This window comes from Prenolepis imparis, unplaced genomic scaffold, assembly GCF_030444845.1.
Source record: "Prenolepis imparis isolate NDT839.2.m4 unplaced genomic scaffold, iyPreImpa1.0 SCAF_13, whole genome shotgun sequence".
Taxonomy (NCBI): Eukaryota; Metazoa; Arthropoda; class Insecta; order Hymenoptera; family Formicidae; genus Prenolepis; species Prenolepis imparis.
Genome location: NW_028141171.1, coordinates 11,781,192 through 11,796,948, shown reverse-complemented (window position 1 = coordinate 11,796,948; position 15,757 = coordinate 11,781,192). Strand labels below are relative to the sequence as shown.

Here is a 15,757-nt window from a genome sequence, read left to right as displayed (position 1 = left end):
TTAGGTAAAATTCTTTCTCTTCTTGAAAATTCTTTAAAGTTACACTTTTATTTTACAACGTTATTCTTTTCAAAATATGGCAGAGATTTTACAGATTTCTAATCATATATAAATGATGCAATGGATAATTGGTTCGTGTGTTTTTAATAAGATCGATGTGACTAATTGTAAATAAAAAAAGTTTATTATTCCGAATCACACGACTAAAGAAGATTCGTTCGAGTGTGCTGAACAGCGGCGCGAGTGAGAAATCCGAGTGGCAAACTCAACGGGTTCTCATAGAAGGTTCCTTTGAGCATGAAAACCTCACCACGATCTACACCAACATCGAGCTACTTGCGTCAAGTGCTCACACCCAACCTTCATTCTTCGTAGACCCTTAGTTGACCTACGCTAGTCTATCATCGACGCCAACACACATGCAGCTCCTTCACAAAGTACCTGCATATCTTAGGGTCGCGAGGCGAAAAATATCGCCACTGTAGCACAAAAGGAAAGAGCAAGCGTGAGAGTTGTAAAATTTTTAAAGATAAGAGCAGCTTCGATCTATGTATTTAAATTTACATCAAATTATAAAAATTTAACACACAAAAAATTAACATGATATATGCTTGAGAAAAAAATTCTCCTCAAGCTCAATAATTGAAAATATCTGAAAAATTTAATCATATATGAACTTACGTATTTGAGAAAACAAGAAAAATTAATTTTGTAATAATTACATTTCTCTCTTGTTAAAATTTTTAATAATTGATTATATAATTTTTTTCTGAATGATTATTTTTTAAATTTTTAAACATTTTTATTACAAAAAAGTTGCATTTGGGATAGATGAAAACTGGTTTAACAAGTCTGAAATATGTTTTACGAACTTGAAAAAAGAGATACTCATGCGCGAACGTGACTAGAGGATAAGGGTGAAGTCACGTCTGCAGAAACATTCCGAAAAAGGATGTAGCTAATGATGAAACACTTTTAACCTTATATTACATGGCGAAATACTTCATCTGCCTTGAATTTTTACTAAAAATCTGCTTGAGTTTTTTAATTATGTATTTTTACGAAAAGAAAAAACTTTGCATGCAACTTTGTCACCTAGTTTTAAATTCATTTTTAAAATAAATATTACAAATGTATTATAGTTTTATATTTTATATATACACACATACATATCACTCATTTTAATAATTAAGAGCCATTTTTTGAAAACTTCACACACACACACAAATTCAATAAAAAATTTAAACATACATTTTTATCTATTTTCAAATATGTATTGTTGAGATATCTGTATTATTAAATTTTTTTTATAAATCGTAAACCGATTTTTAACACACTCAATTTATTCCATTTTTAAATACATGTTTCAATTCATGTACAATTAATTCATATTCATGTATAATTAAATTTGAAAAAAATTTTCTAGTTATTATTATCTCTTTTATATAAAAAAAATCTTTACTTCTAGTTATATACAAAAACTTGCAGCTACAGAAAACTACTATCGTAAAATAAGAAATTTTAATTTTACAATGGAGAGCATATAGTAGTATCAATTATCGAAAAGCCAAAGAAATAGTGAGAGAAATATATAACATACAATAAAAAATATAATATAATGATGATAGATTTTTCCATCAATATTTTTACGATATAATCGCAGTCTCTAGATCGTAAAAACAACAATGACGACGAAAATCTTTTCTACTTCATTTCATTGTCGCCGTACGATTGGTAATGAAAATCATTCCTACTTTATGTCATCCTAATAGCGTTGGAATCGCATTAAAATCCGAGAATTGGATTTGGTCACTTGACACGAAATCGCACTTAGTTGCAATTCTACTATATAAAAGCGAAAGGTATGGACGGTTCTAACGCAGACACGTGCGTATGCACGTAACAATGTGTTTCGTTTTATGCGTATACACGCGACACACATTCGTACATTTTACAATATACGATTCCCATCGGATTCAACTCCGGACATGATCCGTCCCCGTTTACACATGAGCAGAGACGTAATCCATATATCGTAACTACCGTATATGAAACGAGTTCCTCCGTTAGAAACGAATTTCTCTTTTTAATCTGAGGCAAAAATCGTTAGATGGAATATCGAAAGAATATCGAACAACAAAGTCATACGACTTATTATTAAAATAAAGGAACTTTGAATTTTTGATTCAAGTAATATTTATTTAAAATAAAAAAAATAATTTCTCGACAGATCATCGACTTGCATCATCGAAGCTCGATTTATAATAAATCCGTTCGTTCTTCAATCACTTTTAACTTGAGATTCTACTTGGAGAAATATGTAGCTTTATCGTTTTACGTTAGTCTCGACAAACACCTTATAGCGCGTTTCAGAATTGCGGGTCAAAGAAGTCTAATTCACCTTCGAAAGCTTTCCGAAATTTTCCCCGCTAGAGATGAATCCAATAAGCAAACGCGAGGGAGAAAACGCAAAAGAAGAGGAAGGGCGCTGTCCCCCGAGCGGAAGAAGTGGCTCGTATGGCGCGGCTGCTGGCTGCCTGAATAGAAATTCAGCAGCATACAATTCCCATTATCCCCCGATTTGAAGTTCCGTGACAATGGAATCTCCCAGACGCGCTGTGCCCGTCGTCGTCGTCGTCGTCGTCGTTTCTCGACTCAACGTTCCGACGTACAAGCCGATACCGCTTTGCCAGACGCGAAATGGATAATTTCGACACGTTCATTCTCATGCTTGGCAAAGTGATAAATCAGCCTTCGTGATTTTAAATATTAAATTGTCGCAAAAATGACATTTTAAGAATTGCAAATGTTTTCGTTTTCTCCACCATTCTTCTACATATATTCTAGCATATAAAAAAGAATGTAATATATTATCCTAGAAACAATCTGTATATTTTCAACATTCCTGTGCATAAATCTGAAAATCTGCTTCTGTATATTAATCACCGAATCGATATTTCAAAATATAAATAGAAAGGCAAGAGGAAAGCTCTCGATTTCTCTTCGCGAGCGATAAAATCATTGCTGAACATCATTATTCATATATAAGAAACGAAGAGAAAGAAATGATAAATCGACGCAATTTTTCTCGTCGTAATCACTCTCTGCATTTCTTTGAATTATATGCAATCCTTGAAAGTTAAAATCACTATAAAAGGAACGCAGATGGTGTAAGTGGAAAATTAGAGGGTTAAAATCAGTAGCCAGACGGCGGAATATTTGCTAGGCAAACGAAACACGATTACCAGAAGCACTATCCGTAACCGAGAGACCAAGACGTGTACGCGAAGAGGATAAGGGATATTATACTGTTTGTCTTACGTACCTACGTATTACCGTAAATGTCTTATTCATAATATTGTCTAGGCCCAGACAGTAGTCTATATATACGACATAGTCAACAGTCTGCTACTTTTATCCCTTTGTGTGCACAAGGTCGGCATGATCCTGCAGACTCCCATTGTGTATCGGCCATAGTAAACATTACTTCCCACCGTAAAATGGACGATAGAATATTACGTACAATCTCCCAAAGTAGTTCGCAGCGACGATACCGCGTAAAGAAAAATCTCGGGAAGGACTATAATTTCATAGCTTTATGATAGAAGAAGGCAGCGACGATAAAAATGACTTCTATCCTCGCGGTTATATCACGGCACTCTAATCTGACAGAACTAATAAAGTTGAAGATTAATAGTATAACGTTTTACGTATCGTGCGTTTTCACTTGAAATTATATTTTATAGCGCAACGACGATGTTATTTTTAAATGTCACCGAGTTTGGCAATCACTCTCGTTTCATATTATAAACGTTATTCTTCAACGGTATCTGCAAATCATCTTTTTTATAAAATAAAAAAATATAGAGCTTGAATCCTACGCGTGTCTGCGTTTAGCGTAAAGCTTTGAGACGAAGAGACGTAAAGAGAAATCTATTTACACGTCGACGAGTTTATCAACGAGGATGTATCGAATCTCGCGGAAGCATCGAAGCGGCGATTAAGCCTTAGAGCGAGAAGGTTTGACGAGGTGGAACGCAGAAACAAGTTGACGGAGGGACATGACTCATAGGCACATTTAGAGGTGGAACACTTCAAAGAGTTGGTTGGGTACCGGTTCACCTCGGTGAACCGGTGTATACCGACGCGCGTTACAAGAGAGCGCGGCAGATCCCTTTCAGATTTAATGTAATGTAAATATCCGCCGCAGTGCAAACGCCTGGCTTTTCGCCAGTTAATTGGCCGTATGACTGGTCGGTGCACGAAACCGAAAAAATTTCAAACAGGTCGATAAGTATAATTAATATACATTATTAAAATTCTAGAGTGAAATAATCCCTAATCAAAGTTGCAGGATAATTATACAAAGTTTCTTCATTAAGTTTTTCTTTACCAGTTTTCAAAGTTCATCTTTAATTTTTTAACTAGAAATAATAAGAATAATCTAGTTACGAAGCTCATTTTATATATCATGTAGTGTAGATGAAAGAATGTATCAAATTATACTTTTTATTAAATGATTAAACTGTCTGTATTAATATCTCGTAAGATTATATTATAATTTACACGTATTGTATTATTTTAGCTCAAACCATTAAAAATTCGAGCTTATGAATAAAATTCCAGTTCTTGTCGACTATTCAACCCTAAGATTAACGCGTTTATTTATTAAAATAAAGTTCTCAAAACTCTCATAATTAATGTTCTATTTACTTTGAGAGATGTCATGATTATGTCATGATCGTCGGAAAATAAATTATACTCCGCTATAAAATATGGCAACAAATATGTGTGTGTGAAAGGATAAAAAAATAAAAGTCCCTTTTACATTAATCATATAAAAATAATAATATAAATAAAAATTAAAAGCTAAAAAACGAAAATACCGGCCACTATATAAAAACACACTATATAAAGACGATCTTTTTATCGTGACAGAATCAATAAAAAATTTCCATAGAAATTTATATATTACACCGCGATGTATTAAATTATAATGTTACAAGTGAAAATAATAATTTATTACAGCACAAATGTCCAAATAATTTCACGTATACTTTATTCTAATAAAGTAGCAAAAAAGTTAAAACTGCTTGTTGCATTGCGTTGCATGCAACAATGCACAATGATGATTTATGTGTAAAACTGACTCTCAAAATAAATAACAATAAACGACATTGTCATCGCTTCGGCATGCAAAGTTTCACGAGTACTTTCCAGCAAATCGTTTTTTTTTTTTTTTTTTAAACAAACAAGTATCTTACCTTCCTGCACGTAGGAGACCAAGCGCCTTGTCCAAGTTCCTCTGTCGCATTAATTTCTGTATCTTCTTCATGGCGTCAGATCTATAAATCAAAACAGAAATATAAAACGTAGTTTTAATTGCATTTCGAAATAATCCATGATAACGTAAATATTACTTCAGTTGATTCTGTCATATAAAGCTAATACGTACTTTTGATCGTCAATAGGCGTATCTATGGTTGCATCAAACGGTATCATTTCTGGTATGACGGCATCTCGCATTACGGCAGATAATTCAGGACCAATAATGTCCCAACGTTCTTCCAAAGTAAGAGACGGAGTTACAGTCTCCTGATGAGCGGGATCTGCTTAAATCAATTTTTTTTGCATATTAACTTTAATTTATATAATTTTAAACATTTCTCAACGATTATTATATAAATAAATCTTACTCTTTCGTCTCTTTTTAGCCTTTTTTCTCTTTACTTTCGTTTCTTGAATTACGAGATGTCGTTGGCCTTTCTGGCAGAAGTGTTCGAGCATTTTCATAAATATGTGAGCAGTCGTTACAAGATCCACTAGGTACTGCCTGAAAGACGAATATATTTATATAAATACGCTATTTTATGCTACGTGTATATAAACATGTATTATAAGCGCAAAAATGACGCTGTACTTAAACCGCACCTTTCCTCCTTGTGACAAGAAATTAATTCAATCTCGCTACTCGTGCATTAATTTGTCAATTTAGTTCCGGCAACGTTACTACTACGAAAACCAAAGTTTGACGTCGTCCTGTTTTCGTCAGCGTATATAACATCAAAGTAGCAGCAACGTGGTATTGCGGTACGTCGCGCCGCCCTTACATTTCCGTCGTGGAAATCCGCGCAAAACCCGTCAAACTCGTAGCAAGTTGAACGCCCACCGCCTTTTCCCATTTCGCCGGCCGGAAGGTCGATAAAAGTTGTTTATTCCGCCAAGGAATCGCGCAGAAGGGAGGAAGAAACGGGGCGGGGGTGTGTACGAGAGAAGCTAGTGAAGAGAGATCCGGCCGAAGAAGAGAAATAGTCGAAATGGCGTCGGAGGGAGCCGGAGTGGCTTCCTGGCTGGTCGAACCGATTGATCCGAAAGTGAATCAATCTGTCTGCGGTAGATAAAACTTTCGGTAAAGAGTTCTTTCTCTTTCTCTCTCCGTGAGACGCGACGCGGATTCGCTCGGTACAGACGCGATTGTTTGGCGACGCGTCGCGTAACTTCTCGCGATATCTCGCATTACTTTTATTACGGCGTGCTGAAAAAAATCGCGATAGATTCGCGGTTTATTCTACCGAATTAAATGGCGAATGAATGCCGATTAAAAAATAAAAGCCAAAAAAAAAAACGAGATGTACGATTTAATTTGTTTCTCCTATTTTTTTAAGATAATTTTTGAAATTGATTCTCTCTTTCAAAATTTCCCGAGTGAGATTCTATTCACTTACCGTGACATTTTAGTCTCGTCAAAGCACAAAAGCTGAGAGAATATCGTTTCCCGATATTCCGAAACGTAAAAGATGTTGCTTTTAATAATTCTGCTGGATTCTGTGACACCGTGATCTGTACTCTTATCCATTGCCATGAGAGTATTAAGAAGTTCCTAAAATGTAAGATATATTTTCGCCAATTTCTCTAGATATTCAATATGCCACTAAGCTGATTATCCGCGTACATTTTCCTACCTGATATGCTTTTAATGCTAAATGCAATCTACGAGACCAAAGCGGTATCTTTTTCTTATCGGTTATCATCATCTCGTAATAATGTTCCATTTGCCTTTGTACTAAATAAAATACTTCCGTGGATATGGTTTCGCTAAAATTCATAAATCAATAAATCAATAAGTAATAAAATAAAAAAAAAGAATTACGACTAATAGTATTAATAATATAAAATAGAGTATAATTTATAAATTTATACGAAAACAATTAATAAAATTGGAACAATTTTTTTACATGCTTGCAAAAAGAATCAATAAGAATCACACATTGTTACTAAAATTTGGTCAAATAGAAATACAGAAACATATGCATTTGTATCTGCTATTCTACAAATAATAAATCGTAAAGTTCAAATAGCAAAAATAATTCAAATGTATATATTATTTAAACGAGAAATGTAAAAATATAGGATAACTTTCACTGTCATCTCGTATAATTTATGTATTTTAATACAAAAGAAAATAATTATATGCCATCAACATCGGGCAAACAATATATTAATATAATATGTATATTGTGCAAAACTTTACATTAATTATTTAATAATTTTCATTAAAAATTGTAAAAAATTATATCATGCTGCTAAAATTAGATTTAGATTCGTCCTGTACACGCAGATGTTAAAGAAATTCTTTAGACTTTTCTCTAGATAAGATCCAAAAGAAAGCGACGATGCGTAAAACGAGTTCGGAAACTGTCTCGCTTTCTGCCTTTTTAGCGGGATATGCACTCGGCAACAATGTGAATTTTGTTATAAGAAAGTTGAAAAGTGCCAAGGTTTACCTCACATATTTCACTTCGAACTTGTAGTGGCGATTGAATTCCATAAAAAAACGCAAAGCCCACAGATAGGAAGTGGTCTCGGGTGCTTCGCCGTGAGTAACGTTGATAATGCAAGATCTAGCGAATTTCATTACGGGATTGTATGCTCCACTAAGAAACTCCACGCAGAATTCTTTTAGAAAAAGTCGCACACTGAGAACAGATGTACGTTCCACTTTAGCATCCTGTATGCCCATTTTATCTTTGCGTCGCTTCACTCTTTTCTGTTATAAAAAAAAAACACATGCTCTTTATATTTATTTATTTACCGATTGCCCTTCGTATAATTTATACAAGACAAGATTAAAATTATTTAGACTTGGATGTTTTTGGAAATCATAAAAAGGCGAGAAAAATCGCGCATTACTAATCGGTTTGCCATTTACCTTATTGTGACCAAATTCCAGGGTTTCAATCTTTTGATACGGTTTATGGCATATCATTTGATTTTCTCCGGTTGCTTTCATATTCCGCACAATGTAAGTACCGCCAAATCGTGAATGTCTAATTATAATAAGAGAACATATAAATTAATTCAGAGATCAAAAATCTATATTTGAAACAAAAATATTTTTCAAAAAAATATAAATATAACATCTTAGAATATACAAAATATTAGAAAAATGCGCGCACATGTACATTTCGAAAATTAAATTTGTCTTGATTTCGCGTCTTTTTCTCCTCCGATTTTTACATAGGGACAAATTGGAAAGCGAAAATAATGTGCTTCTTCTAATGCTACTAAAAAAGGAGTAGAGATCATTCAAATTCAATTTCAACCATGACTCCCGAAAATCCAATCAATGGAATAAAAGACAGCTGTCAAGAGCAGATACTTTCCTAAATGACGCGCACCCCCTATCCATCTTTTTTTTACTTTTTTGCAAAAAACTCGGTCCCATCACCTTCCTTCAAATATTTTTAAACAGGCAGTTAACTTTCCGAAGAGTTTGTTAAAAAGCAAGCATTCCGTCACAAAAAAATTTAAATACTTGATAATTTATAATTTATATTATCAACTTCTTTGATCTCTAGAAGAATTATAATTTTCAAAAGAACGTTTTTCAAATAATAAAATTTTTATAAAAATATAATTTTTTTTATAAAGAGAAATAATAAATTAGAAATATATAATTATGATCCAAAATACATAATTTAAAAAAATAGATTTTATTTATTTTATTTATTTGCAAAGATTTTTATTTTATTTTGTTATATATATAAAATAAAAAATAAAAATTATATAAAAAATATAATGCAGAAAATAATTTAAAAGCTAAAATTATATATATAACATTGTATTACGATAAATGCATATACGACAGTCATCCAATTTCGTTACTATATTTACTTGTTGCTATCAAAAGGAGATCTGTGTTCGTGACACAGCTAGGCGCTGCTTTATCGTTTTCCGATCAAATTATCTTTCTATCGATCGATAGGAAACACGAGGAAGGCGGAGGGATCTTTTCATCGCACTCCCAGTCCCTTTCAAGTCGTAAAAAGCCTTTCGCAAAGACGGGAAGGATGCGCGCATCCAGAGGCTTCTGAAACGCGCGCTCGTTACAAGAATATGGCTCGCTTCTCTCCAACAAGTGGATAAAAGCTTCTATTCATGGTTCGGATGGTCCTGTTTTAAAAACTAGGTCATATTCATTATACGCGTATCATATCGCTGCGCAGTCGCGAAAATCCCTAAAGGCATCCGTCAAGTAGTAATCGGTGCCTTTCAGTAGTCATCCCATTTTTACGATCGCGAGCTTTTAGCTGTAGCCGCTCATTAAAACGATAATTATGCGGTAGCTATTCGTAAAAGTGCATTCTCCCATGTTTCATAAAAGCCGTATAATACGGCTAACGTATATGAATAAACTTGTATGAATGAAGTACTTTTAGACATTGCTATAGGCGTTTTCCGTGCACTGAATATCGAATAAAATATCCTATGAATAGAGCAGACATTTAAAAAGTTATTTTAATTTTAAAATCGATTGAATCCGAATGAATTTTTTCAAATGTAAATTTTCTATTTTTTTTTTTTTTTTAATATTTATTTTAAACGATTATATTATTTACGAAAATGCTGTTCTATGTTTTCTCTCTCTCGCTCTAGATAATTTACCCCTACATATTTTTATTTAGTTTTATTTTTCTTTGTAATTAATTTAAGTGTAATAACAGTTCTTTCCTTTTTAATTTGCACAACATGATTATATATTTATCACGATGTCTTACAGATTTATTAATCTTTTAAATTTTATTAATAATTTCGTTAATCAATTAATATAATAATCTTATTAAGTGTGTGATATAAACTCACCTAGAACCGGCATATTTTTTTATTTTGTCCATCTTTTCGTTCAATTCTTTTTCTCGTAAGGTTACAAGTTTAGCCTCGTCATTTTCTTTTTCAGCAGTACTGCGTTGCAAACCACATGCAGCCAATTGGCTTGCACTTTGCTCACGTAACATCAAAGATATAATCTAACCAAATGAAAATAATATCGTTATTTATGAATAATAAGTTGTTCCAAGTAACATTATTCTCAAAATTATATTTAAATATAAAAATAAAAAGAATAAGTGTAATTTGTTTTTATATACCTCCAAAATTTGCATGTGATAATGCTGCTCCTTATTATTACTGATAATAAACAACAGTATATCCACTATACCTGATGCGTGCAACGCAAACAATATCTAAAAAAAAAAAAAAAATCTATATTGTCGTTCGAAATAATGTTCGATATACTACATATGTTACAAAAAATATGTAAAAGATTTTCATATAGCAATTCGCACCTCATCGTGAACAGTAGCGTCATTATCACCTCTTTTATCATTATCATTAGGTGGTATTTGCAATACATTTCTCATGAAAAGAAGTATTCTTTCAATTGTTAATTCATTTTCCTCCTCCCTTTCTGTACTATCCTAAAATAAGAACGAATAAGAATTATTCTATAGTCGGCGCGCGCACATACACATATACAAATACACATATACTGATCAAAGGACATGAAGATTTTTGCCACTTACAATATTAAGCAATTTTTCCAACCGTCCACCTACTGTTAACCACACATTGTCATCGCTTAATGCTGCCTTATATTCTTGTAAATGTGAATTTATTTGTTGATACAAACTGTACATAGTTTTCTCTGTTGGTATTAGTTCATTGAAAATTACAAACGCGGAACTTGTTAAATTGATAAGTAATCTGTTATAGAAAAAAAACAAGAAAATTTAGTTACGCCTACAAAATAAGAATCGTACAATCTTTTTCATGCACAATATGTTTCTCAGTTGATAATTAACACATACCGCAATAGAACATCCCATAATTCAGTATTCTTAACATGATGTATAAGAATCTTTACAAGATCTGTTTGAAGTAATTTTGTACGACCAAGAAAGCGTCTTATAGTATGGGTATCATCATCTCTTCTAAGATATCTGATAAGATCTTTTATAACATCTATAATAATAAAAGAATTATACTTAATTATATTTTTTCTCAATTATATGTTATTTTTAAAAAATATATAAAATAAATATATTTACCCAAACAATTTTTGTCCAAATGATAGTCAGTTCCATCAAAATATCCAAGCACAGCGCAAGTGGCTGTAAGCTCAGCAGAAAGATAATCTGCCATATTCAAATAATAAATATTGCACAACTTTCAATAAAATATATATTCCAAACTATTGATGGTTCTCATACGCACAGTTATTACAATGAGTAACAATGTGCATTATTCATCATTATGCCTGTGAATAATAACAAAAATCCAATAAATATACAAAATAAAGATTTTATTCATCTTAATTTTCTTGAATAATATGCATCATATAATTGCAACGGACATAAAGATTGTCATTCATCAATTTTTAAAGATTTAACTAAATAATAAGATCTTTCTTGATAGAAAACATTACTGTTAATCAGTTTTACAATAGATATTTAAACGTTAAATGATTTCTATTCTGAAAATACTCACTGAAAAGAGAGGATTCAGCGACGACTATGCAATCAGTAACCGCTTTACATTTCGTAGTTATGATATTTTGCGCCGGCGTCAACTTCACTCTGTAGGTTAAAATTTTAGGTTATATTACGCACGCACACGCGATAGTGATAAAGTACGCGTAAAATAAGCACTTCACACTTTGCACAAGCGAATGTATACACTCTGCCGTGAAACACTTATGCGTAACAGCTCGCGTTAAATTGTCACTTTTGCGTTTCTCCGAGCGAGTCAAAATAATCGTACATGCGCGCGTTGTCGAACGCAACAGGTAAAGAAAGAGCGCGCGTACAATACAATCTGACCTTGCCGCCATACGTCATCGTCATCGGTCGGTCGCGCTCGGCTCTTTCCGGCTCAGTTCGTGTAACGTACCGGTCGCGCCATTTGTACTTGTGTTTGTGCGCCCAGGTCGAAGAGCACGGAACGCTAATTAAGGTAAATTATTTTCATTATTTAATTGTTTAGAAGGTCTATTCTCATCGCCTTTTGTACTTGATGTGATTAAAATGAAATAGGCATTGCGTACAATTGGAGTGAGAAACGAAAGAGGAGCAAAACTGTGCAAAAGCGCAGAAAATACATGCGTCAATGCTGATACGATTATTAATTGCTAAATAGGTATGCTAAAATGGCGCGCAATGATATCTCTTTTGTCGAAATCTGATTTTTAACCAAATTATCGAGACATTATATATATATATATATATAATATAGATCTTGTGTTCTGTAACCGAACCTAACCCTAACCGAAACTTGTTTTTTATTACCGATTACTCGCTTCACAAATGTGTAAATTAGACTTTATTTTAACAATAATAATTTAATTAGATTATAATCGCCAATGTGTAACGACATTTTAAAGAGGTTACTTTGAGAGATAAAACGTTTAAATTTTAATAGAGAAAACATTTCAAACAATTTTCAATCAAAAACATGGTTATTTTCGCAGATATCAGAATAATATGTTTATTACAAAATATATTGTGTATGTGTTAAGGTTTTTCGGTTACGACTCGACGGGGACTATATGGACTCTATTATTTCGCCGTAATAACGGAGCAGTGCTTTTTCGGTGTGCAATATGTCGAAGTTGTGTCCACAAAGGAAGAAAATAAAACCATAAATCCAATTTCGTCGAGCAGGGGAACGGGAGAGGACATCGCGCGTAGCAGGCGGCTGTGATAAGAGAGGGTAAGTACGAAAGATACAAGATCGAGTAATAGCAGAGAGCAAAAGACAAAGGATCGGACGATGGTTGGAAAAGGGGGGGTGGGGGAGGGGGGAAGATGTGCGAGGTGCCGACGCGTTTGACGTTTGCGGTTGTGCACAGATATTCGATGGTTAATCAATATCATCGGGAAGGTATCTGGGTCATCGGGTTATCGGCCAGTCGTCCGCTTATTTCGTCAGTGCTGTTCCATGACAGTACACGCTCTCTATACATTTTCCGCTTTGTGACGTGCACGCCCGACGATTTTCGCGCTGTGAACGCCCGGAAAATTGTTCGAATGCAGTCGATTGCTCTTTTCGAATCGATTGGCGCGATTCGACACGAAATGCGTTGATATTTTTTCTCTGCTCGCAACAACGTCCGCACAAGCTCGTTTGACGAAAATGTCGAAAAGAAATATTTAATTCGAATGTATGTAATGTATATAATGCCTAATACAAAAGGATTAATGCAAAAATCACGTAAATAATGTGTTGCTACATAAAAGAAAAACAAAGAAATATGTATATTTTTGTTCAAATATCAGTCACGTGTACGCAATTTTAATGCACATGAAATTATTTATATTACTTACAAAAATAATCGTGTTACATTATAAATTAATTAAATAGCAAGAATTGCGATAATATCAAAAGACAATTCAAAATTTAGCGAAATAAATTGAAGGAAAAAAAAACTATAATATAGTTAATATATAACTATCATATATATAATTTCATAAAATTTATAATATGATGCAACTTTAAAATACAATTAATTCTTTGAAGTTTTTAACAATTAGAAACAACCGACGTGTTTTGTGGTTCGCCGTGTAAACAGTGTGTTTGGTTGCAAACTCATTGGATTTTTGGTATAATTATATTAACGTTTAATAAAGTCCAAAATTACTGGTCAAATATATACATTACATACATATACATATACAATACATGTATATATATATATTCATTTATTTATTATTTATTGCAAAATTACATACTGGCAAAGAAAAAACTGCTTTTATGCGACATGCTAATAAGCAATAACAATGTGATACATGAATAAAATACAGAAACGAGAGAGTCATTTATTTTTGTTTGTCTGAAGCATTGTTTGAAAACACAATTGTTATTTTATCTAGACGTGAATGATTTCGCATTAAAGAAACAACAGATGTTGGATTATAGATATCTCGATTGTACGATCTGAATTTATTATACACGCATTGAAATAATACTCGAAAAGGTTTCAAAATAATTGTTTTATCAGAGATTTGTGTATTTTTCTGAAAATTTCTATATTACTTTTCCTTTATATTTAAAATCTATAAATTTAATATCATTTCATTTAAATTCATTTTATTTAAAAAATCTATATAAATAATACTATATTAATATTAGTTGAGAGATAGGTGTAAAGTAAAATACAAATTATATCAATTAATAATAAATAACTAATTACTTTGGAATCAAATTCAATTTTAAGCTTTCAAATTTATTGTTTTTTTTTTTTATAATATTATTTATGCATAGCCATGCCTGGATACACAATTTCCTTTCTACAAACATTTTTTAGAAAATTCTTTTGGATTTTTTATTTAAAATATGTAACGCGAAAATATCAAAAAGAGAGCTTTTTTACAGACATTGCCGCGTACCAGTAATAATTCGCGTGCTGCTACCGGCAATTGTTAATGATTTATACTACCACCTGTGTTACAAAACATACATATACTATATAGCTATATAGTAATTAAATAAATATATTTGCAAAATATATTACATTTTTGCGATCATGTATACGTGTACAGAATACATGATATGTTGGTTAACATGAAATGAGTAAATCTTCTGTTTAATAGTTAAAAAATTTTAATTTTTTCATACATTTCTCATCATTTTTTATATAATAATTTTATTCAGAATTTATATTTCAAATAACATCGATATTCTGAATGAGAGGAAAGGGAATAATAACAATAAAATGTATCTCGATCTTTTTTAATGGAACATGAAATCACACGCGCAATTTTCTCCAGAGTAAAAAATGTTTCTGTCTGCTTGCTTTAGGGTTAATGTAGGAATACAGCTTGTTATCTCACGGATTTAATTATACAATATATACTGGCAGAGATTATAATACAAAATTAATTAGATATCTCTGTGTCTCTCTCTCATAACGAGATACAGTTTTGCATCTAATTTACGATAAATTCTCCACGGATTACTTTGTACTTTGATATGAAAAACTATAAGTCAGTCCGATTCATAAAGTTGGTAAATGTCGTGTGCATAATTTACTTGTTAACTAGTTAATTCAAGTCAAGTTTTGTGAGTTCCACCACGCGTAAACATAACTGTCTAGAGGGGAGTTGGGAAAGCGGTAAATTTAGTCAAGCCGAAATAAAGCGATTGCGTTTCGCGCTATAAATTACAACCTCAGATACTCTTCGCTATTTCTTGACAAATGCAAACTCGAAAGTTTGTTACATTTGGTGCCTTTAAAACAGCTCTTGATACGACGGATCAAGACTGCGCGAAATTCTAATGAAAACGCATTTATGTCAACAATCTCTTGATGCAGAATATTATTAATTATTTCTTGTTAAATTTTAACAAAAGTATTATCTTTTATTAAATTAATTGGTAAGCAAACAATATTTTCGATTATTTCACAATTACATATATTAGA

General features: G+C 32.4%; 1 protein-coding gene across 2 annotated transcripts in view; it reads right to left on the bottom strand.

Moving 5' to 3' along the window:
• The window catches only part of Timeout (circadian regulator timeout), a 101,023-nt gene extending 88,880 nt beyond the window's left edge, over window positions 1-12,143 (bottom strand). For both annotated transcript variants that reach the window (XM_083052493.1, XM_083052492.1), the window contains exons 1-14: window positions 11,827-12,143; window positions 11,388-11,596; window positions 11,148-11,301; window positions 10,863-11,043; window positions 10,626-10,757; window positions 10,428-10,523; window positions 10,144-10,307; window positions 8,210-8,327; window positions 7,785-8,047; window positions 6,963-7,095; window positions 6,726-6,880; window positions 5,697-5,833; window positions 5,456-5,609; window positions 5,265-5,345 (exon numbers count right to left, since the gene is read on the bottom strand). In XM_083052493.1, the coding sequence (XP_082908619.1) occupies window positions 5,265-5,345; window positions 5,456-5,609; window positions 5,697-5,833; window positions 6,726-6,880; window positions 6,963-7,095; window positions 7,785-8,047; window positions 8,210-8,327; window positions 10,144-10,307; window positions 10,428-10,523; window positions 10,626-10,757; window positions 10,863-11,043; window positions 11,148-11,301; window positions 11,388-11,481 (1,862 nt within the window). In that variant the 5' untranslated portion in view covers window positions 11,482-11,596; window positions 11,827-12,143. The remainder of the gene's footprint in view (window positions 1-5,264; window positions 5,346-5,455; window positions 5,610-5,696; window positions 5,834-6,725; window positions 6,881-6,962; window positions 7,096-7,784; window positions 8,048-8,209; window positions 8,328-10,143; window positions 10,308-10,427; window positions 10,524-10,625; window positions 10,758-10,862; window positions 11,044-11,147; window positions 11,302-11,387; window positions 11,597-11,826) is intronic.
• Window positions 12,144-15,757: the final 3,614 nt, after the last annotated feature.